Source organism: Aythya marila (genome assembly GCF_965140915.1).
Source record: "Aythya marila genome assembly, chromosome: 9".
NCBI lineage: Eukaryota > Metazoa > Chordata > Aves > Anseriformes > Anatidae > Aythya > Aythya marila.
In genome coordinates this window covers 20,607,337-20,630,811 of record NC_139050.1, presented here as the reverse complement: position 1 = coordinate 20,630,811, position 23,475 = coordinate 20,607,337, and the positions used below count along the sequence as shown (strand labels likewise).

Genomic DNA, 23,475 nt, shown 5'->3' with positions numbered 1-23,475 from the left:
GTTTGTGTTTGCTAGTAATTGGTTTGCTTTACTTGGTGATTTTTAGCCCCTTAGTTTGTAGTCTACAGACCTTTAATGGTTTACAAATATAAGTCAAAAACCCACTATATTTCTTACTGTTGGACAAGTACCTCTCTCTGGGCAGGAGCATTAGCACCTCTGCTTTCCTGAACACAAATGGCAGCTGCAGTAACAAGTTATGATGTCTAACCTGATGTGATATAATTACAGAATGAGATCTGTGGTGTTGCAGTGTGCTTCAACATGCCTCACTTTAAAATTCAAACTGAAATTGGCTTGCTGCTTTCTCTGCGCTTTTTTTTTTTTTTTTTTTTTTTTTAAATCAGAAGTTACTACACACAGGCTAAGATAGCCATAAATAGCGTCTTCAGTAAGACAAATATGCCTGTAGGTATTGAAGGGGACAGAGCAACTTTCTGATCACTGTGCTACTGCTTGCTGTGCATTGTATTGCAGGAGGGAAACAGTTGTGGGTGTGGTGCCATAGGTAGGTCAAGGAGTTTGTCAGACTGTAGAAAGTACAGCAGATTGTTACCATAGGGGTGAAAATATGGCCAAGTGTTCCTAAGGATTTGTGAAGCAATGAAATTGGTTCTGTCTCCCCAAGTATATTTCGAAGAGCATGGTGGACATACATATCTTCATATGCATGACAGAACTCCAAGACTAATGTTGATAGTGATTAAATAAGATTAAACTTCAAAAGAGAGAAAGAAAGAGAAGAGGAAAGAGAGAGGAAGAGAGAAAGATGCAAGATAGAGAATCTTTATTTCTCAAAACTTATTTAAATTCCCAATATGTTTAAAGTGCCTGTCTGCACTGCTCAGGCTACAGAAGTTAGATCTTGATTATTTGAGGCTCATATGTTTTTTAGCTCACACATTCAAAAGCAAGAAGGCATTTCTGTGATCTGGTATCACATCTACCTGTATTATACTGTTCATAAGACTTTCCTGAATGAAATCTTATCTGAACAGTGATATATTTTTAGAAAGTCTCCAGTTCTGGTTTAAAAATGGAAGTGATATCATACTGAATGCAGTTCTTGGTAAATTGGTCCAATGGTTAATCTTTTCTATTTATTTTCAAATAAGGATATTTGAGTTCACAGTAAATTAGCACCATAATTTCTGTGTTCTGATTGAAAGATTGCACTTTCAAATAGCTGCTAGGCTTCTAACTAGTGATTTGCATATGCAGTTTTACATGAAGATTTCTGACTTCCCTTTCATCAGCTCATAGAATATATATTAGCATTGATTGGACCCTCATTGCACATCTCAATACTGTGAAGAAGTATAAAAAATTATGGTGCTGTCCCTCTCAATGGAACTCATAATTATGATTTTCTTATTTCTTAAATATGAAATTTCCCTTCTAGTGAAATTAAATCCATCCTTTCATCCATATACATATTCAAAATTCTGAAAAGCTGAATGATATTACTGAAAACATATACTATTACACAACCAGAATGACCATTATAAAGCAAAGGTGATTTCCAGGCCCGAACTGGAAAAAGTGGTCTCTGGCATGACAAAATCAATGGAAATGTGCAATATAAATGATGCTTTTGCAATCTGAATTTGAACTACATGTAGTTCTAAGTAGCTGCACATATTAAACAGTTCATTATATAGCAAAAAATTCTCAAATATATTGGGTACAATGATCTTCAAGTACCATCTGGGCTATCTTGAGAGTAATGAAAATGTTCTGACCCAATCTTGAATGAAAATAGAAAGGAGATTTTTTATGGGCCAATTTTTATATGTAAAAGCTTGCACATTAAGAATATTGGTATTTGTTAACTCTCCACTATGTCTTGTTATTGTTTGTGGGTTTTGTTTATCTTTTATTTTTATTTTTATTGAAAGTGGGAAAGGTGAAAGACTAAAGTAGAGGACAGATATTTGATACGATGTGCTGTGGGTTACTTTTTTTTTGTATATTGTGCTACTTAAAGTAAGTAGGTCTGGAACAGCTGACCACTCAATGCCAGTGAAGTCAAGAATCTCTCCCTTGAGATATCACTTTTTTCCTCTAAGTCAGGAAGTCAAATGATGACTTTGGCTATGGACTTTTCCATTCTCCCAAGTAGTCTTTCCTTATCATTTGTGGCTTGGCTGAATGTATTTTAATAAATAAAAATCATGTTTGATTTTTATTATTCCACAATTTATCCTGTAATATGATTTGGTTTCGCCTATGCTGTCTGTTAGGGACTATTGATTTTGTTTATATTTTTTGTTAAAGTTCTCAAAGAAGCTAGGTCATAAGAGCATTGTTATTGTATTATTTACTACTACAGTGTTGCTCATTATCCTGAGAAAATTTTGTATGCAGCTTAAAAATACTTTTAAAATACTTTAAGCCACCATAGAGCATGACTCAGCCGTATACTAGCAAGTTTGAATTTTACCTTGCAGAAGGCATTAAAGCAGATGTTATCTGCTGGCAGCAGTATTGCTTACTTTTTCAAAGATGAAAATATTAATGGATATCTGCTCTTTTCAATAGCAAAAGAATATATATCTTTTTTTTTCTGTATTTTTAAAGAAGAAAAGCAGACGATCAAATCAAACATACTCCATCTTCCCTTTGTGTCCACCTATGCCAAATGTCATTCATCAGCTCTTAGAGCTTACTTCTACTTCCTGATATGTGTCAGCACATATCACTAAAAATCCTGTAAAATGAGTTTCTGCAGCTGTGTCCCTGAGACTAGTCTTGCCTTTCCTTTTCTTTTTTCCTTTTTCAGCACATCCAGATATCAGTATTAAAGATCACTACTAGTGAACTAGCCCTGTTGCTTATACAACTGTTTTAAAGTATCTTCAAGATTATTATCAGTCTTTCATTTGACTCTTCAGCAAAGACCATCCATAATAAGCTACCACAGAGCTGATGTCTTGGGTGATCATTTGGGACCAGCTGTGCTGTATTTTGAGCACAGGTCTGACAAACAGAGGGCAGCTGAAGCCCGTTTTATCCGCACTCCCTGTGCAGAAGCCAGAATGACTCTGGCTGTAAGAGCTGCCTGCAGAGCCCAGGATCAGTTTACACTTCCCATTGTGATCCCAAATCTACCGCATCGGCTTAGAGGATTGCCTCCATGAAGCTTGTCTCTGCAGCTGATAGTTCTGTAGCAAACAGCTGACTTGGTGTGTTCCCACCATTGCCCCGCGTCTGACAAGCTCAGCACATGCTGTGGGAGCTGCGACCCAAGTCATGCCTGATGTGAGGGCTGGGGAGGAACAACACCAGCTTGACAAACAGCACTTTGTGTGGGCCTTCCCCATAGCATGACCCCATATTCCAGCATGGGATTGTTAAGTGAACGTATTGTACATGTGAAATACTCAGAATATGAGAGATTGTCCATATCAGGTTTAACACGATGGACAGAAGACAGTGGAAAACACTATTGGCCACATGGAGAAGAGGCAGCAAAAGCCTTTGGAAGCACTCTCAGACATCTGTAAACTCCCCACTGAAACTTTTAAACTTTCTTACACCCTTCAGCGAATGCCTGAAATTATAATCTCAGGCTGATTCAATGTCTATGGCATACTTGCCAAGACTATCACAGTATAGATGAGCAACTTGGAATCATAGAATCATAGAATTTCCTTCTGTAACAGTTGAGGATAATCTTTCAAGGACAGGAAAAACTCTGGCTTCATGCAGACCTTTTTTTTTGTTTGTTTGTTTTTGTCATTTAAAGGGCTTTGATACAGCTTGTGAAAAAGAACCTGCATTTTGGAAGAATGGGCTATTATGCTGTGGGCTGCACTGCACCCATGTTGTGCCATTGTGTACCGTTGTGTACATCTGTGACAAAGGAATAAACTGCTCTGGTGTACGACAATTCACTCTTTTGCAATATGCCTCCACAGTCACAGTCTGCTGTAATGCATCAGCACTGGCAAGTGGCAGTTGCCAGACTCAAACAGCTGTAAGGGACTTCTGTAACTTGCAGTGCTCGACTCGTTTTGCCTCTCATGGGAAAACAAATGAAGTCAAATGCAAGGATGTGAAAACTTTCATTATATCTAAGAGCTGAAAGGAAAGGCCAGCCTTTTTGTAGGCTCCAGCCACTTCGCTAATATTGGTTCAAGGGATTTGGTACCCTTTGGAGAAGTGTTAAAAATTCCAGCAGTAAAATAGCAATGCTGGAAAAGCACATCACAGCTTATATAACACAACGCACTTTTCTCCATGTATGCTTTCAAAATGGCAAAGGACAAAGGATAAGAAGTTCCTATATAGAGAACTAATTAAGTTCTGAAAATTATTTACTTTGGTGAAATGAATAGGAATTTCCAAAGGCTAACTGCTGGAGCAATAGCACTGGCCAGAGAAGTTGGAGTTGTTAGTATATTAAAAATATAAAAGTAATTTCAGGCTATTTGTATGGAAAACACTTCCCCTTAATATTTATAGTATGAAATCAGAGATTATAAATAAGTTTTCAAGCAATTTATGTGACCAATCACATAACCTTAGTACTAGAGTGAAAAGTGAATAGTCGCAATCGAATATGTGTATAGCATGTTAACAAATATTTTGCAAAAGAACATTTATTTGTCTTCAAATTGGTTGAAAATACAGTGCATTTATCTTCAAAGATTCTGATACAAATTAATCTTATATTAAAAAGGAAAAAAAAAAAAGAAGAAAAAACATCAAAATACAATCCATGTACAATCCATGTATAAATGCAGTTTCACATATCTTAAAAAGCAAGTAAAGAGTGCCTAGTGTTCTAGCATGATACTTCACTTGCCACATGGAGTTCAGATAAAATCTTGCACTTCTGGAATCATTCATCTTATTCCTAACGTGTATGTGACAGCAAGCTACAGAAACAGATGAGAACTTTGCTAGTTTTGCAATGACTTTTTCTGCACATCAAATAAATTTGTCACAAAATTCCTGTTTGAGCAACAGCCTTTTTAGAAGACCTGCTTCTCTGATCCTTGAGCAGAGGTATATTGTAGATGTACATGAAGGTATATTTTTCTTGCTCTAAGCGTTTCGCATTCTCCTACATCTTCCTTACTGGAGTTCCTAGTCCTTTTAGTCTCCTTATCACTTATCCATTACTAAAATATGCTATTAATATTAGGGTGGGCTGGTCAGCAAAGTGAGGATCAGTATCATCAGCTTCATGAATATCATATATACACTAATGTTCACAGTGCTGCTGCCTACGTAATTCATTCAGATTAGTTACTTGATTCAAATTCAAGAGAGATGTCTAAGATGAAAACAAATGTGCTCTTTAAGTTTAACCATATTACTTAAAATTTGCTTATCTTGCTCACATTTCTAAGTCAGTAGGTACAGTTTAAAGGGCAACTGAAATTTTATGTAGATGGCAATTACCATTGAATATTAATAGAGGATGTCAAACCAAAGCCCTCACCAAGGAATTTACAATCCAGCGGGAATAAAAATTCCTCCCTCAAAATATGTCCTGTGTTCTTCCACTATACGTTGAAGCATTTATACTTGTACAATGTAACATATGCTTTTAGCAAAATAAAAGATGACATTTGACTGCATAGGGATTTATAATAGGAAAGATAGCTAAAATTGCTCACCTGTTTAGGCATGTGTTTTAAAGTCTTAAGTGTTGCTGCTTTCAGTAACACAGCTCTTTGAAAAAAAATTCTTAAAGTTATACCACTTTTCACAAGGTCATGTGTTTTATTTTTAGAATAGCATTTATTGCTGTATATTTTCTCATGGGTAGATTATTATTATTTTTTTTAATCCTGCAAAACATTCTGCCCCCTTTTTTCATCCGGTCACATAAACCGCTGGGTTATGAAACACTTAAATGGCCAGACTCATCAGTGATGGGTTGGTTCCTGGTGATGTGAAATGGCACCTGCATATTAGCCAGCCAGAGCCTCCTCCCACTGCATCATCAAGCTGTGGACATTTTCTTACAGTAGGAAAAATTCTCTCTTGGCCTTTCCCTCTTCATTAGTTTGAATGTTCAGATTAGGTCAGAGCTTAAAATAATTGAATCTAGTAAGGTTTTCAAAAATATATTTTAACATCCCCAAGTCTATTACTTTATTTACTCTTCAAAAGTACAGGAATTGTATTAGAAAAATGTTTTATCTGAATGGCAAGTATAAATCATTACCTGGGCAGATAAGCCTATACAGCATTAAAATTTATTCAAACACAAAATACAGGGCCTGATTGTGGCACACTCTGCCCATTTGTATAACAGCAATGTAATAGACACACGGTCCAAATGAGCTTAATAAATCCCTTTCTTAATTCACAAAAGACCACGTCCTCACTTCCATAATTCTATTAGAGTCTGATCCTTTGGAGGAGATGGAAGAAGAGATAACCTCTCCATTCAGAATATAAAATAGCAATTGTTCACTGATGATTGGAATATTTTGAGTAGAAGGACTTAATTATAGAATAAAATTAGCTCAATCTGACCTTTTTAGAGAATAATGCAAAAATAAGGGTTTTTTTTTTTGGAAGTCTTCCTGGAGTAACTAAAACAAGGAATAATTTACTTCAACTTTTCTTTCATTAGAGCAAAAGGTGGCAACATATGATAGTAGTGTTCTTGCAGAGATGACAATCCAAGGATGTTAGTAAGACAGCATTTGCAGAGATGGATAATACATTTAAAAAACCAGCTGATAGAGTTGGAAAAAAAAACATTTGGGGGAAAAAAAAAAAAAAAAGACAAGCTTTCAGACACACAAACCTTTCCAACAAGAGCAGGTTCACCTCTTTGACTCCAAATTGCTAGCTTAATATCTCGATAATGTGATGATTGTGTCCTAGAAATGCCACAGATGGAGAAATAGATTTGATATTTGTTTGTATAGTATCTGTATTAATTGCATTCTGAAAGCTTCTCCAGGGATAAAGACAACACATATTGGTACAATCTCTCTTTTGTCTGTCATAAATAAGTACTTGCACCTACAGACCAGGTATGATGTGTTTTAAGGTATTTCTCTATGGATGTTTAGTTAGATAATTTTAGCTGCACTAGGGGAGAAAAAAAAAAATAAAATAGAAAAGCCTCATCTGTTTTATCAGTACTATCTCTGATTTCATGACATTTTGAATGCTTTTAAACCATGCTGGTACTACTGCATACAAGAAAAAATGCATGAACAGGTGGTGATATTAACAGGCTTCTTATGGTTCTGAAAAATGAGATAGAAATGTTTCATGTCATGAAAGTCAACATCAATAATCATCCATCTTGTGTAGATATGGAAGTCAGCCAATGTGGTTCTTGCTGAGGAGGCGTGAGATATTTCTTTTGCATCAGAGACGTTGCTCTGGACACAAGTCATAATTTGTCTAATATAGATAAATGAGGTAAATATTACCAATACTTTTTTTTTTTTTTTTTTTTTTTAATAAACTGAAAGCTCCCCCTTCTGGCACATTTCCTGAACTGAATGCAAGTTTCTACTTTTAGCAACGAGAGACATTTCCCTTTCTTTTTAAGGTCCTTTTCACAAAACGTTCTTTAAAACTATGATTTCCCAAGGATTTCCCATTTTCCCATCAAGCTTCAGGGCTTGATGTGAACTCATTTAACATCAGGGGACCGCCTTAAGGCTTTACCTATAATTTTCATCTGTTGCTTTTTTAGGCAAAGACTTACTTGCTTCCTATTTTGCTGCATATTATGCAGAGTACAAAAACCAATTTTTTCTTAGAGCTTGAGTGTTCACATTTGTTCTCCTTCAGGGAGATCACTGTATCTCAGCTATAACCCTACCATCTATTTTACTAATAAATGCGAGGAATCACTTTGAGATGTCTAAAGCATCTTTCTGAACCAACACTGCAGGTCTGCTCAGGGCACATCCTGCCTGAGCCCAGTGAATCTGCAAAGCAGAAAAAGGGGGACAAAAAGCAAAGAATGACTTGTTTAGGGCACAATTTTGGTAACTGCTTCCAAATGCTCCCATCTTATTGGTGCCTGTGTTTCAAGGAGCACCACTGTCAATTTTTCCTGTAGTCCCTTAAATCAGTGCAATCGCTTATGTGCTTCGTGACAAAATAGTTTGTCTCTGAATTTCCACAGTCATGTACTTAGGCAAGGGGAAGACTCTCCTAGCAAGTGCAGCCATTGGATCCAGTAGTTCCCATAGATTCCCATGTTTTACATGTAATTTTGTTACAATCTCTGGTGCCATCCCTCAACTCCAAGCAGGCTGACAAAGGCAGTAAGACTAGTTAGGAAGCTCTCATTAGATTTGCTGCCATGGATTCAAAGACATCATCTCTGCGTCTTTAAAAATTAATTATTTATAGGGGACAACATTTTCCTGGAACACGGAGACAAGAATGAATACTTCTCTGCAGGAAAGAGTATACCAGGGCCATTCTTTGACAGCATTGGCATGCTTACCAGCACCTCTGGCAGGATGGAAGAAAATGAAAGAGAGTGAGGGAGGGTAAAATATCATCATATTCATCTCAGCTCAGTACTGAGTTGTAGTAGTAAAAGGATAATTAATTGGTTATCAGTTTCTTTCTGTGTTTCCCCTGAGTATCAAAATTATATTTTCTTCTATGGTAGTGTTGCTACTTTGCTTTTTTATATAGCAAAGTAGTAAGTGTGGCCATTTTTGGTTGTAAAATACCGGTTATTTTAGAGACCAGTATCTAAACAACAATTTAGTATGGCTTCGGTGAATGAAGTATGCCCATTAGACTGGGTCTGATGTGGGAGAATAGCTGGCCTGGCACCTCATGCCTCTTCCCTCTTTGTTCTCCATGGTAACAAAAATCAGACCTGACCTATGCAAACAAGGCTGCTCACCCTAGAGGTGGCACAGCTCAGCCACAGAGGAAGTGAGGCCAATTAGCCTCTGGTGCAGTTTACAGCAAAGAAGGCCTGTTACTGTAAATGTCTACACAGTCAACAGAGCACCAAATATAAGCTTGCCATCTAAAGTCAGGTTGGAACAATAATACAGTACCGAATGACATGTTCATAATATATGTGGATATCAGTGCATTTGTGCACCTAGTATTCTTGTTAAATCCTTACATTACATATATATACGCACATATGTATTTCTTCTTAAAAATGTCTCAAAAGCTGCTCTTATTGTCATAGTGAAACAGTAAAGTCCTTTGAGAAACGTCTTCTGGTTTTCCCCAAAAAACTACTGTAAACGTTTTTTGAGTAGGCTGTCTCCACTAAAGAGAGATAAATCCATATGACTTTAGAGTAGAAGACCCACTAATATCTAATTAATGTGGAAATAATTGTCATAATGGTTGCATTTCTCTACAAAGCATGTACGGAAAAGCAGTTACACTGTTGATTTAGTGATTATTAAATCAGTTTCGTATGCAAATGGAGGCACTGGGCTACTTCTCAATGCTGGTATTATTTAAACATTTTGGTTTTTAACCTTAGAAAATTGGAAATGTCAGCTAATGGGTTCCAAGAGCAAAACAATGTCTTCAGTCAACAGCAATTGTCTTCAAAGTTTGTATTGTCCACTGTTTAGTCAGTGGCCTCTAATGGCAAAAGTAACAACAATAACAAATACCAGGGCACTGCTGGGAGCATAGTGTAAAACAGTCATTCCTGCACCTGACACATTGCATTGTCTGTTTTCCAGTAGGAATAAAAAGGAGCAATTCCTGTGCTCTACAGATTACCCCTGAGCTCTTATCTTTTTGATGTTGGAGGGGCATGGAAACAGCTTAAATTGTCTTTATCCTTTTAATGTAGATTCAATTAACTGAGGTTAATGACTGTGGACTGGAGCTCAGGGAGTTGAGTGCTGCTCACATTGTTCAACACAGCCTGTCCTGTGACACGAGCTGTATTTTGGGGGAGAGCAAAGCCAATGGGAGAAATAAGGGCGGGGGAAGAGTGTATTATTGTGAGTTAACCAGAGTCTCCAAAGAAGTTCAGTCATTGCCTGCATCTAAGGCTATCGTGGCTGCTGCTGAGTACAGAAATGCAATACACAGTTGACCAAATCCCTTAAAAATACCTTCATTGTATCTGTTTGCTAAAGCTTTACTCTTCAACTTGGTGTAATCAGCACAGAGTCTTTGGGTGTAATAAGTTGTGACCTGTTAATACTTTGAGTACTCAGCCTGTGATGTTTCTCCATCTTCCCTACATTAATACATCATGGCCAGAAGAGTGAATACCATAGGATTTATTTGGGCAAGAGTGCAGAATTGCAAACTGTTGTTCAGTAAATATGGAAAATTATGTAGTTCCATAATACTTAACTACATATACTTTGGAAGTATTACTTAGAAGATTGCAACAAGATTAGTCAGAAGAGCACTCTCTAACCCTTTCTTTTTTTCATTTACATTCACAGGATTTTTAAGCACTGGGGACCAAGCAGCAAAAGGAAACTATGGCCTCCTTGATCTAATTCAAGCTTTGCGATGGACTAGTGAAAATATTGGGTTCTTTGGTGGTGACCCATTAAGAATAACTGTTTTTGGATCTGGTGCAGGCGGTTCATGCGTCAATCTGTTGACTTTATCCCATTATTCTGAAGGTAACCGTTGGAGCAATTCAACCAAAGGTATTATGCAGGTTGCAAATTTTGACAATTTTGGTGTCTGCATGCCACCACCATTAGTACTATGTGACGCTCTGTATATTCTCTTTGTTCTAAGAAAGGTTGAGTTCAGCTCAATATTAAGCAAACTTTTTAAAGGCTGTACTAGCTGCCTTCTCCCTCAGCTCTTCTGTGCATGTTTAAATTTTGGGTCACTTTCTTCTTTTTCCTATAGAGCTTTGTTGAAACACTTTATAGCAGACTTCTGAACAGCATATGCTCAATGCATCATTTTTGTCTCTCTTCTTTCCTACCTAAGGGTGTCCTCTTTTTGGAAAACCAGTCAGTCATGCTCATAGTAGATGAGGTCATCTATATTCAGAAAGTCATGAATGGCACGTTTAGTTTCTCATGAGGAGCAGAATTTAAAGAAAACTAAAATGACACAGTTTCTCTGTTCAGGCTAATAGCTGAAATGCTTAAAACTATTATTTTGTGTGTAGGAAAGGAGTACCTAGTTCAGAAATCTTTGGTCTGAAACTGCATGAACTTCACTTGCTGTCATCTAATAAAACAATGGTTGAATGTTTTGCATGCATGATCCAAAATTGTCAAAGCATCCAAGTTGCAAATGGATTTTCTTCTATATGTTTTTTCCTGTTCCATAACTAACACCTTTTTTATCTACTTGAGGCAGACAGCAGGAAATTAAAAACATGCTGTTTGAGGCCCCACTTTTTTATCCCATGATTTTGGCATCAAAGTTCCACACAGTTTTTCTCACTTGCATGGCTATTGCTTATTGATTACATTACTTTTGTCTCACTGTTTTCACACATTTTTATCTGTATTGTTTATTTTTTTTTTTCCCAGGGACATTGCACTGTTCCCAGTGCATACAATCCTCCACTGATTTATATTGCAGTATCTTCGTGGGAGACTAATTGGCCAGTCATAAAAAAATAATTCCACTGACATGAAAAGAGCTGTATTTACCCAATGCCATGATACAGAGCCCACTGAGGTCAATGAAAGCAACAGACTCTTTAAATCATGCCTTTACACTATTTAAAAAGACAGAAAAATCTGTTTTTAAAAGAAACATTACACTGTAATCTGAGGGTCGACCTACTTCATCATTTTTTCATCAGAACCCACAAAAGATAACTTTTGGCATAGATTTACCTTAAGGTTGGTTGCAGAGACCTGGTTTTTCCTCCCTCCTCTTATTTGATCTTAATATTGATCTTCCTGACGTAATGTTACGCTAACATGATACGCCAATATTTACTATATCTGGACAGTCATGTTGTCTCTTATCAGATGATTTTACTCTATCATATTCTAACACGTCCAGAATTCTGCCAGAAACAGAATTTGTGTGGGGATATTGATATAATTATTTGCCAAGGGAGCGGATCAGAGAAATTAGGTGTGGGAAACGGATAGACTGTGGACAGCTTAAGTCTGTGTAGGCAAAATCCAGTTGAAAATGTAAATTTTTCAGGATTTCTTTTAGGAAAAAAGCTTTATTCAGTTTTGAACAAAACAATGTGCCATACACCACATGCTTGCTATGTTACACCTGGGGACTTTTAGACCTGCCTTTAAAAGTATTAAAATAAATTGGTCAGCTTCAAATAAGAAAAATTCTTCCAAATTTCCAAACGTTTTGTCATATCTTAACATTAAAAAAAAAAAAAAAAAAGGTACAAATTGTTAACCAGTCTCTTTCATAAGCTGTAAATTCGGATGCTCTCTTTGCTCCTTCATTTCCCTTTGAAAGGATCACTTGGTAGTTGAGAGGAAGCATTCAACCTCCTTCAAGATGGTGATGTTCATAACTGCCCATCTGCAAGTACGCAGAACAGCACCCATCTTTAGAAAGCACTCTGAAAATGTAGATGAATAAATGCAAATTATTATTATTTACTTTGGTGAGCCTTTGAATAGGAGTCACAAAGTGATATGGTCCATTGAGCACTTAAATCTTCTTTCCATCAGTCTGAGGCCCATAAGCTATAATAATCTTACACATTATCAGATAAAAATGTCATTCTCCTTCCTGCGAAATACCAATTTCTGCCAGGAATTATATGAGAGAATGAAAATAATTTTTCACACTTTTGTTCATTTTTTACAGAATGGTTTGAGAGGAGGAATATTTCCTTAAGAATTCCTCACAAGAAGGAGAGATGTTTAGTTTCATTTCCTAAGATAACTTTATGGCCAGAGGACTTGACCACTTTCACATAATCCAACATTTAAAGTTTATGTGCACTTAGCATCCTGTTTATATCAGCATTTTCTTAATACATAGTTTACTTTTTCTGTCCTCGTTCACAGATATTTAATAAAGCAATAAAAATAGATTTACACTATATGCAAAAAGAAAGAAAGAAACATTATGAAGCATCATGAAATACATCTTTGTGAAAATTCAGTTTTGTCATTTTGTTACATTTATTACAATGCCTGGATCCTCTGCAGTAATTCCACTGACTTTGAGCTGATTTATACTAGCTCAGTATCTGACCTTGTAAACATGCAAATATATTTTTCTTGTTTTATAGCTCAAACTCTTTCTCATTTTTTACTCATATCTTGCAAGGAAATAATATCTTGGATATGATTCTTCTCATAAATTTAAGAAGAGGCTTGAGTTTACATATTTCAGTCCCTCCACCTATCTGATTTTAAGACTTTTGGATTTGACCGTAATACGATCTAAAATGATTTGAAAATTCCTCTGAAGCTTGTAAAATGTTTCCTGCCAACAATTGATTCTAACTGACTTCTGAGTGTACAGAGTCTGGTACTGCAATACAGTCTGTAAAGGCATGTGTCTGATTAGATTTAGAGACTATGGAAGTCTATCAATAGAAATATGTTACTTATCAAAGTAAATGTTATGTTTTGCATTATTGAAATCAAGTTTTGAGGTAAGCTGAGTACTTTCGTTCTGGTTCCTTTAGTTCCTTTAGAGTGTTCAGCTCTTCTTAAAACATTAGACCAAAGATACATCTTTAGCAAAATTAAGTGAAGCCAGATGTCACTTCCACTTCCCAAATAATTCAACCAAAGTCAGTGGAATTACTTCAGGTGCCTATAAGCATAAGCAAGATCTAATTCTGACTCATATAGCTTATATTAGTACAACTTACATTTGCTATAGACCATTTTTATATTACTCACAGGTCCAAAATGCTAGCTAAATCAGCATAAATTCAAATTAATTGCACTGAAGTCTTTGGGATTTGCTACAAGTTTATATGCAGTCAGTTCATTCACAAATAAATCATCTCTTTCATAAATGAATACCTGAACATATGATCAAATCTCTGAATTACATAGCCAAGTAATGTAAAATATATAATATTCTTTTTTATGTAAATGTGATCGCTATAAACTTTCATTAAAAAAGACTCTCTGCAAGATCTTAACTCTCAGACACACAAATTTAATTACTGCCTTCTCATCCATCGCTCCAGAACATAAAATTTTGTTATAATACAAAATTCAAAGATATATACCTCTCAAACAAAGTTTAATCCCAAATAGAACATAAAATGGCAGTATATTGGATTTATTTAACACATGGTCATATGCATGCATGCTGTTGATGCCTTGAAGAGACTTCTTGTATTTTCCTTCAGCCTATAAATTGTTTTAATGTCAGGAGTTTCTTTCAAGCTAATAGTATTGTTCTACATAAGGTAATACCACTTCTTTTTCTTTCTGAGTTCCTTTTGAAAGTCTGATCCTCAGCTGAACTGCACAGAGGTAGAAACATTTGCTTCAATTTATGCACATATTGCATTTATTTCGTAGACATTGCCTCTAAGATATAACGGCAGTCAGATCTCACCATCTTGTGTATTTATCTATTTCTCAGATTGTTTTCAAATATCTCTTCTGGTAAAGTTGGTAAAGTTTCCTATTGTTTCAAAGAACTCCTTTGAATCTTTCAAATATATAGCTGTTTCAAGGTCTCTTCAGTAGCTTTTAAATATTTCTCCCCACAGGACTTTTTCAAAGAGCAATAGCTCAAAGTGGAACAGCGCTCTCCAGCTGGGCAGTTAGTTTTCAGCCTGCGAAATACGCCAGGATGTTGGCTACAAAAGTTGGTTGCAACATGTCAGACACTGTAGAATTGGTAGAATGTCTACAGAAGAAGCCTTATAGAGAACTTGTTGACCAGGACATTCAACCAGCAAGATACCATATAGCCTTTGGACCAGTAATCGATGGCGATGTGATACCAGATGATCCTCAGATATTGATGGAACAAGGAGAATTCCTTAATTATGACATCATGTTGGGAGTTAACCAAGGGGAAGGGTTAAAATTTGTTGAAAATATTGTGGATAGTGAAGATGGCATATCAGCTAGTGATTTTGACTTTGCAGTTTCTAATTTTGTCGATAACTTGTATGGATACCCTGAAGGCAAAGATATATTGAGGGAAACTATTAAATTTATGTACACAGACTGGGCAGATCGACACAATCCTGAGACCAGAAGGAAAACACTGCTGGCTTTGTTTACTGATCACCAGTGGGTTGCACCAGCAGTGGCCACAGCAGATCTTCACTCGAATTTTGGATCGCCTACGTATTTCTATGCCTTCTACCATCATTGCCAGACAGATCAGGTACCTGCATGGGCAGATGCAGCCCATGGAGATGAGGTTCCTTACGTACTAGGAATCCCCATGATTGGTCCTACTGAATTATTTCCTTGTAATTTCTCCAAAAATGATGTCATGTTAAGTGCAGTGGTGATGACATACTGGACAAACTTTGCAAAAACTGGGTGAGTACCAGATAATAAATAATCTTGTATACAAACTCAGGATATGACTACACAATGCTTTTCTTTTTTTTTTTTTTTTTTCCTTAAGAAATTTTAAATACCTTGTACACAAAAATAATTAAGGGATCCCTAGGAGAGTGAAAAAATAAGTATTTAATATATGCATATAGTTTAAAACGCTTTACATTAACACCTTTGACTAAAAAATAAGTGACTTGCAACTTGAGAGGTTTTGACATTTTCATTAAATCTGTTTTCACTGGTAGCTCAAAAAACTTTTCTACTTTTGGCCAGTGGAGTCCAAGTCGCTGTGTGCTACACTGAATTATGCCCTGCTGTGGTCTTTCACCTCTGGAAGGACACAGATACTGTGTTTGAACTGAAATTCTGAGCATCAATTCACTAAAATGAAAACAGAAAAAGCTTAATGGCCTCTCACACTGGTCTCTCATAGGCATTTGTTCAAATCACCATGTTGCTGGCAATCTTTCCTCAGCCATAAAAGTTTACTATGTGAGTTATACTATCATTTGGGGGAACTAGAGAAGTTGATGAATTCTATGTAAAAGATTATGTAGGGTTCATTTGCATAATGCTGTTTCTAACCAAAGTTAATAAGTCCTCTAATTCTAAGAAATAGTATTCTGCTCTATCCAAAGGCAGACTTAAACATTAAGTATAAAATATTAATTTTACACTTACTTTTGAAATACTGTTTGAAATACTGTGTAACATTTGAGATTTTCTTTTTTAGTGACCCAAATCAACCAGTGCCACAAGACACAAAATTCATCCATACAAAACCAAATCGTTTTGAAGAAGTAGCATGGACCAGATATTCTCAGAAAGACCAACTGTATCTTCACATTGGATTAAAACCACGAGTTAAAGAACATTATAGGGCCAATAAAGTGAACCTTTGGTTGGAACTGGTACCTCATCTGCACAATCTTAACGACATTTCACAGTATACCTCTACCACAACTAAAGTGCCATCAACAGATAATACTTTCAGACCAACAAGGAAAAATTCTGTTTCTGTTACTTCAGCCTTTCCTACAGCCAAACAAGATGATCCCAAGCAACAGCCAAGCCCATTTTCAGTGGATCAAAGGGACTATTCAACAGAATTGAGTGTTACTATTGCAGTTGGTGCATCTTTGCTGTTCCTGAACATTTTGGCCTTTGCAGCATTGTACTACAAAAAAGACAAGCGGAGACATGATGTTCACAGGAGATGTAGCCCACAACGTACTACTACCAATGATCTTACTCATGCACAAGAAGAGGAGATAATGTCCCTCCAAATGAAGCACACTGACTTGGATCATGAATGTGAGTCCATCCATCCACATGAGGTGGTTCTTAGGACCGCCTGTCCCCCAGACTACACGCTAGCTATGAGAAGGTCTCCTGATGATATTCCCTTAATGACACCCAACACCATCACAATGATCCCCAACACTATACCAGGGATTCAACCCCTACACACATTCAATACATTTACCGGAGGACAGAACAATACTCTGCCCCATCCTCATCCCCACCCCCACCCCCATTCACACTCAACAACCAGGGTATAGCCAGACAAGATGAAACAAACTTTATTTTTTGATGGATTACAGTAGGTGATATTACTGAAGATTACTTGGCTTTCAACCTACAAGACTCTTACTATTTAAATATGGAGGAATATTATGTGAATATACATATCAAGAACTTTTGGGGTTTTGAAAAAAATGAATTGTACATATATCAAATGAACTTAAGAAACAAAAAACAAACAAACAAAAACACCCAACTGTTTGCAATTGCTTGAAACAGTTGTCCTGAATGATACTTTTTCATTCACATTCAAGTATTAATTTTTTGAAGATTTAAGTTACATAATGGAATTAGGCATGTGCAACACAAACAGGAAAGAACAATGACTGAAAATTTTAAAAACCTATAAATATGCACAAGGGACACACTAATGGAATGTCAGATAATTTTCACCAATTTTTATTTGGACCTGTTTTATTGTGTAGACCATATTTACATATTTGAATAAGTACACAAAGCACCAATGCTGTTAAGGCCTTAGGAAGGGGCTCATGCTGAAATCTGCCAGTCAGACAAAGAAGTTTTACAGCCTGGCAGGTACAACATTATCACTTAAGTGCTGTCAGTATAAAAGTTGTGGGAATAAAGGAAACTGGATATTTTTAGCACGATGTGCATGATAATTTATATGCTTGGTGGCTGTGCTGCTGATTAAGCCGTAATTAAAATTCTTCTCATCCCATTGGAGTTTTTAATAGAAGCTTTCTCCATCAATTGGCACAACCTAAAGAAGATTTTTTAAAGGGGCAAAAGTAATTACAGTGAAATATTTCACTGTAGCTTCAGTAATAGAAGGAATTGCAACAGTTCTTAAAGGTATTTTTGGAATTCTAGGTATACAGTGGTGAAAACTTGCTGATTTAAATCCCAGAAAAAAAAAAATAAAAATTTGTTTTATTAACGTTCTTTTTCCTTTCCACCTAAATAATTTCTAACTTTAACATAATTATAACTTTAATGGAATCTCTTTTGATGAAGGATTTATAATTTACTGTGATTTAGTTACAATATATTTAGTTCAAATTGGTAAGGTAAAGTGTGTCCAAAGATTTAATTACAGTGATATTTTGCAATATAAAAATGCCCCAACATTACCACTATGATTACACCTCTCCATTTATTCTTTAAACTCATGTTGCATGTTACAAAGTTTATTTATAATATTTTAGCATAAAGTTAATTCCCTTTTTGATAAACATTAGCTTTGCCATTCCAATGAATTCTGTAGAGCAGGTTGTAATAGTATAGAAGAAGAGGGTACGTAAGACCGGGGAGAGAGCCAAAAACTGGAATTTTTAAAATCTGAATACTACATGTGTTTGTGTGGTTTGAAATGAATGTTCTAAATTGCAAGAAATTTTTCATTCCCCTGTTGCTTTCCAGTAATTATATACCACAGTCCTTTCAAAATGTTTGTATATGTAATCAGATGTACATTTATATAAAACAAATAATTGAGATGGACTTAAGAGCACATCCCTGATAAATACTTTCTCTCTTACCTGTACTATATTTCTATTAGACTAAAGTTATGTGATTTTTTTTTACCTTTTTTCAAATTACTAGCAATTTTGATAGTTTGTAAGATAATGCGAAGAACTTTCTCTGACAAACTAACTGCAGTAACAGAAACATTTCTTTTCAGTTACTCTTTTTCAAGAATGAAAGCTTATTACACAAAAAAAAAAAAAATAATTGTATACTACTTGATGGAAAATTACTTTGTACTTCTTGGCCATATTACTGGTCACTGAGTGAAATAAAGATAATCTGGATAACGAATATTATTCCAATGCTAAGAGACCTGATCTTTGCTCATTAAAGAGCTAAAATGTTTATTGCTGTTTTGTCATTTTTTAATGAAGTAATGGTAACTGTCTCAAATAAAGAGTAATATCTTAAGACCAGCCTGGTTTTTGAAGACATGACATGACTTCTACAATTAAAATAACTACATATTTATAGTCTAGTCCCATATACAACTGTTTCTTACAAAAATACTGATATTGCAAATGTACAGTGTCATAGCACTGTATGAAAATGTCCCTTATTATTTTCAAAAATAAGTTAAAAATACAAATATCAAGACTGGAAAAAAAAAAAAAAAAAAAGCCAAGGATCAGGACAAATTTAAATAAATCTCCAGTGGTCCACAACAGGAGAAGTCTAGGTTTTATTTGTGAGTTAGCTTTCATAAAACAAATGCTAGGAAGTTCAAAGCATATTTGCTAACACCAAGCACAAATGTTAAAACTAATGCTATAATCAACATAAGTATTTTAAAATAAGTTTTATTCAGCTAAAAGCAAGCAAACTAACAAACAAACAAACAAACAAAAAAAAAAAAAAAAAACACAACACAATAGGAGTCCATGTATTTAATTAGTGGATCATATTCCCAATTTTAAATTTAACTCTTTTGTAGAAGCATAAAATATAGTCTTCAAAATCGAGGGTGGTCTGTGTGCAATTTCTGCCTGATGTGGTTGTGCTTTTAGACTGTGACCTGCCAATGTAAACCAATAAAAGAATTGTCTGCCATCTGATAATTATTGTTTAATAGGAAGATTGTATTTTGCTATGTTGATGAAACAAAACAAAAAAAAATACAAAAATATTGATGGCCATAAAACAAGATATTAATGAAATATGATTTTATGTGCTTTTCTTAACTTTATCAAAACCAAAATAACTTTTTACTATAGTTTATTTGTGGCCATATATCTATATATCTCTATATATACAGTATCTGGTAATTGTTTACTTTTATTAGTTACAAAATAAATGATTTAGGTAAACCAAGCATGACACTACACTTTATTTCTGTCAGCCAACAGTACTTAAAATGTGAAAGATGAAGGCAACTCCACAAGTTTTATCATTCCTGTTTGAAAATAAGTTCATTCATGTGATGCAGATACTGTGAATGATATTTTAGTGGCTACTTTATAATTACATTACAGCAGCTAGCTTTCCAAAAGGAAGATTGTGTCCCACATTTTAAGACAACATTAAGAAAGAGCAAGAGCTGTTTTAGAGCTGAAACATAATAAAAATATAGGAAGTGGTTTTGGAATATCTTCTTTATGCTTCATGGATTATAAGTTTGTTCTTTTTAAATATTTATCTGTTTGATTTGTTTCCACAGTAGCCTACAAGTAAACAAATTTAAGTGTGATATTTAATTTCTTGTATCATCCTTGGACCAGATTTCTAATAAAATTAAGATATTAGTCAGTCTTTGGAAGTTCAGTAAAAATATTAAAAGCCTGCATTTACTGCTTTCACACTTTTGTATATATGTTTGCAGACCTTTTTAAGAAAATGTATTCTACCATTTTGAGAAGAAAAAAAAAAGAAAACACAATGGAATCATTGTCTTGTTTATCTATTAAAATTACAGGCAATACAATGTGCTGTGCTGACATTTCTAGGAGAAATAAAGCAGATAAAAATGCATTTTGCTCAATGGTATCTCAGTTGGTTCCATGTGGTATTCTCCACCCACTGAAGAGTTGCAGAGCCTGGATGAGCTACTAGAACATGATGCTCACTAGGACAATGTAGTTGTTGGGTTTTTTAATCTGTACTTAACATGGATTCCTATGTCCTAAGACATTAATTACCAGATGTTTTGGTTATTGAAATACCCTGCAAATAGCTAATAAGCATGTTAAAACTTTAAGACACCACTGCACAGAAAATACTGGGACTTCTGTTGCCAACTTCACCTCTTGGTGAAATAAACAGAATTCACAGGAAGCTGTCAAACACCATGGTTTTCTTTTGATGTTTGTAATTTTTTTATGTTTTTTTTTTCCCATGGTGTTAGTTTAATATATTGGCCTTTTATCCCCCTTTTTTTTTTTTAGTAACAAAACGTTATGGATTATCACTTTTTAATGTAAGCGAACATTAGGTAATTTAATTATTGTTGTGAAAATGTGCTCCCAAATAAATGAATGGGAAATTCCCTGCAGAGGTTTTGTTATTTTTCATTCAAAGCTCTCATCAAAATATCTGTTGCAGTAGTTCTGCTTTTTTTAGTCTATCTTTTTTTCAGTCTGTTCTTTCTCTCCCTTCAGCTAAGGGACATGAAAACATGAAACATGAAAAATCTCCTGTTCCATTTGAAATAATAACACTGTAAGATGAACATGTCCTTTTGAGGTCTCCAAATACAGCTGAACAATATGAAACATGGCAAAGGGGGTTCTTTTACTTAAACATCCTATTTGTATTTAATTCTGGCATATCAATAGATGTGTATGTATCGAAATTAGTGGCATTTGATAAGAGAGCTACATAGCAGAATCAGTGAGTTAACTATGAGTTATGCACAATGTGCATTTTCTCTGAAGTTCTGTTAATGCCATTGCATAATTGATTTCTCATTTACAGATTCAGTAAAAACTTAACTTTGTGAAATAAGAAATGGTTAATGAACCTAAAACTATCTGGTGAAAAATGTTAAGAAAAAGATATTGAAAATCACTAAGATTTATATGTGCAACCTGGCTTCATTCTTTTTTGTTGATATTATAATTCTTAGCAATTCATACGCATATAAAACTATCATTTCTTTAATAAGATTTATTTTCTAAAAGGATATTAAATATTGTATGTAATTTGTGGATTAAAACCAATTCTTAGTTTAATTTCCCTCACTGTTGGGATGGATGACAAAACTCATAGAAGCGCAACAAATTTGTGCAAGTAATTTTCATATAGTATCTTGAAATATATTTTTTCATTTGAAGATAAAAGTAATATTAGAGGAGTAAAAGCAGTGTAAGTAATTATTTGTCACATTATTTGTCCATGTGCATTCCCACAGGCACTACCCAGCCAACAGAGATTTTTAAAAATGGGAATAAACAGGGAAATTTACCCTTTTGAACCATGCAGATTCAATTCAAAGGTAAATGCAAGTGCTCAGTGTGGAGGTAACACCAATACCTCATTCTGCATTCTGCAATGTTATTGACCAGATGCTTAGCTGATGACATTTATTTTATCACCAGCTGAATTGGTATTTATCATAGCACCATTGAAATCAATGAAGCCCTGGCAATTTACACCAGCTATTGATCTGCTTCTGGACCTCTAATGCTCATCATGGCTCATCTCACCTTCCAATTTTGCATATTTTCTCACACACACAAACACTTATAGAAATTATTACAGGCATAACTACCTGATTTATGATCACTATCAGACACTAAAAATATGCTTTAAAGTACGCTTATAGTTAGTTGCATGTAAATTCAAAATTCAGAAAAAAAAATAAAAAATGAGCCATCTACATGCAAAAATCCCTGCTAATTACATTGGTACAAATAAAAGGTCGGTAACAAAGTTTGCAGCCTAGACATGCTATAATAAATTTTATGTTACGATCTTTCAAAAAAGGAACATTCAGTCCCATGTCTGATACTCAAATCTATACATTGACCTATATGTCAAAGACACAATGACACTTTACAGCGGTTGTAATCTTGGTCTGCTGTGCTTCCTTCTGGCATAAAAGGCATAAAATTGAGCCACACACTTGCTGTAAATTCAGGACAGAAATAGCTGGATTTTCTCTGTCACCTGAATTTTCCCCTCTCAATTTAGCAACACCAGGCATTCAGCATTTATGAGATTAGTGTTAGAATGATGCCATTTAAATAATAAATGTGGAGTCCTTAAGTTTGTGTGCTTGAGGTACTTAGGTTTTCTGCTATACAGCTGTAAAAAAACAGTAACTTTTTTTTTCTTAATGGCAGTTGATAATACTGGCAACCAGAGTTAATACTACTAGAGCTAAATTAACAACAGATTCATGAAAGACTATATGAGCTGATAGTACTTTAATTGAATTGTTAAAAAAAAAAAAAAAGACAAATTTTGGATTTAGTGATTCTGTTCTGTAGCTGTGAAAGTCAGCGACTATTCACTGTTGACATTATTGAAAGAAGGATAGATTCAGAAATCCATGCATGAACTCCTATGAGAGACATAGCTGAAGAGCTATTGCACAGTTTCTAAGAGCCTTTAGATGTTTCCAGATCTCCCTGAGTTACAGAGCTCTCTGTACTTCTGCAAAAAGGAGTGTGCATGATCAGGTGTTCATGCTTAGTGACTGAATACTGAGCATACTTTCCAAAAAGATATGTCACTGTGATACTGCAAGGTCAAACCTCAGCTAGTGTATCTTATTTTTCAGCAAGTCTTATAAGCTTGGTGCAAGCACCATGTCAGTGTGGCCACATGGCTCTGGGCTGGAGCATCATTGCATCTCTTTGGTGTGAAGGACAGGAAAAAGAAAACTTGTGGCTGCAGACCAGCAACTGGCTAGACCCAGTACCTGGCATAAATTTTTCCTGCAATAAAACAAGGGGTGGGGCAAAACTAATCTTCTGGAAGAAGGCAGTTTGGGAGAGTAAGATGTATAACACACCTATTTCCTCCATTAATTTGT

At 35.2% G+C, this 23,475-nt stretch overlaps 1 protein-coding gene across 8 annotated transcripts in view; it reads left to right on the top strand.

The window, feature by feature from the left end:
- The window catches only part of NLGN1 (neuroligin 1), a 291,751-nt gene extending 273,898 nt beyond the window's left edge, over window positions 1-17,853 (top strand). For 4 of the 8 annotated variants that reach the window (XM_082766904.1, XM_082766900.1, XM_082766899.1 and 1 more), the window contains 3 exons: window positions 10,401-10,586; window positions 14,615-15,404; window positions 16,159-17,853. In XM_082766904.1, the coding sequence (XP_082623030.1) occupies window positions 10,401-10,586; window positions 14,615-15,404; window positions 16,159-16,987 (1,805 nt within the window). In that variant the 3' untranslated portion in view covers window positions 16,988-17,853. Of the gene's footprint in view, window positions 1-10,400; window positions 10,614-14,614; window positions 15,405-16,158 lie in introns of all 8 variants that reach the window. The other 4 variants (XM_082766903.1, XM_082766898.1, XM_082766901.1 and 1 more) reach the window with 1 other exon arrangement.
- The last annotated feature ends 5,622 nt before the right edge of the window (window positions 17,854-23,475 follow it).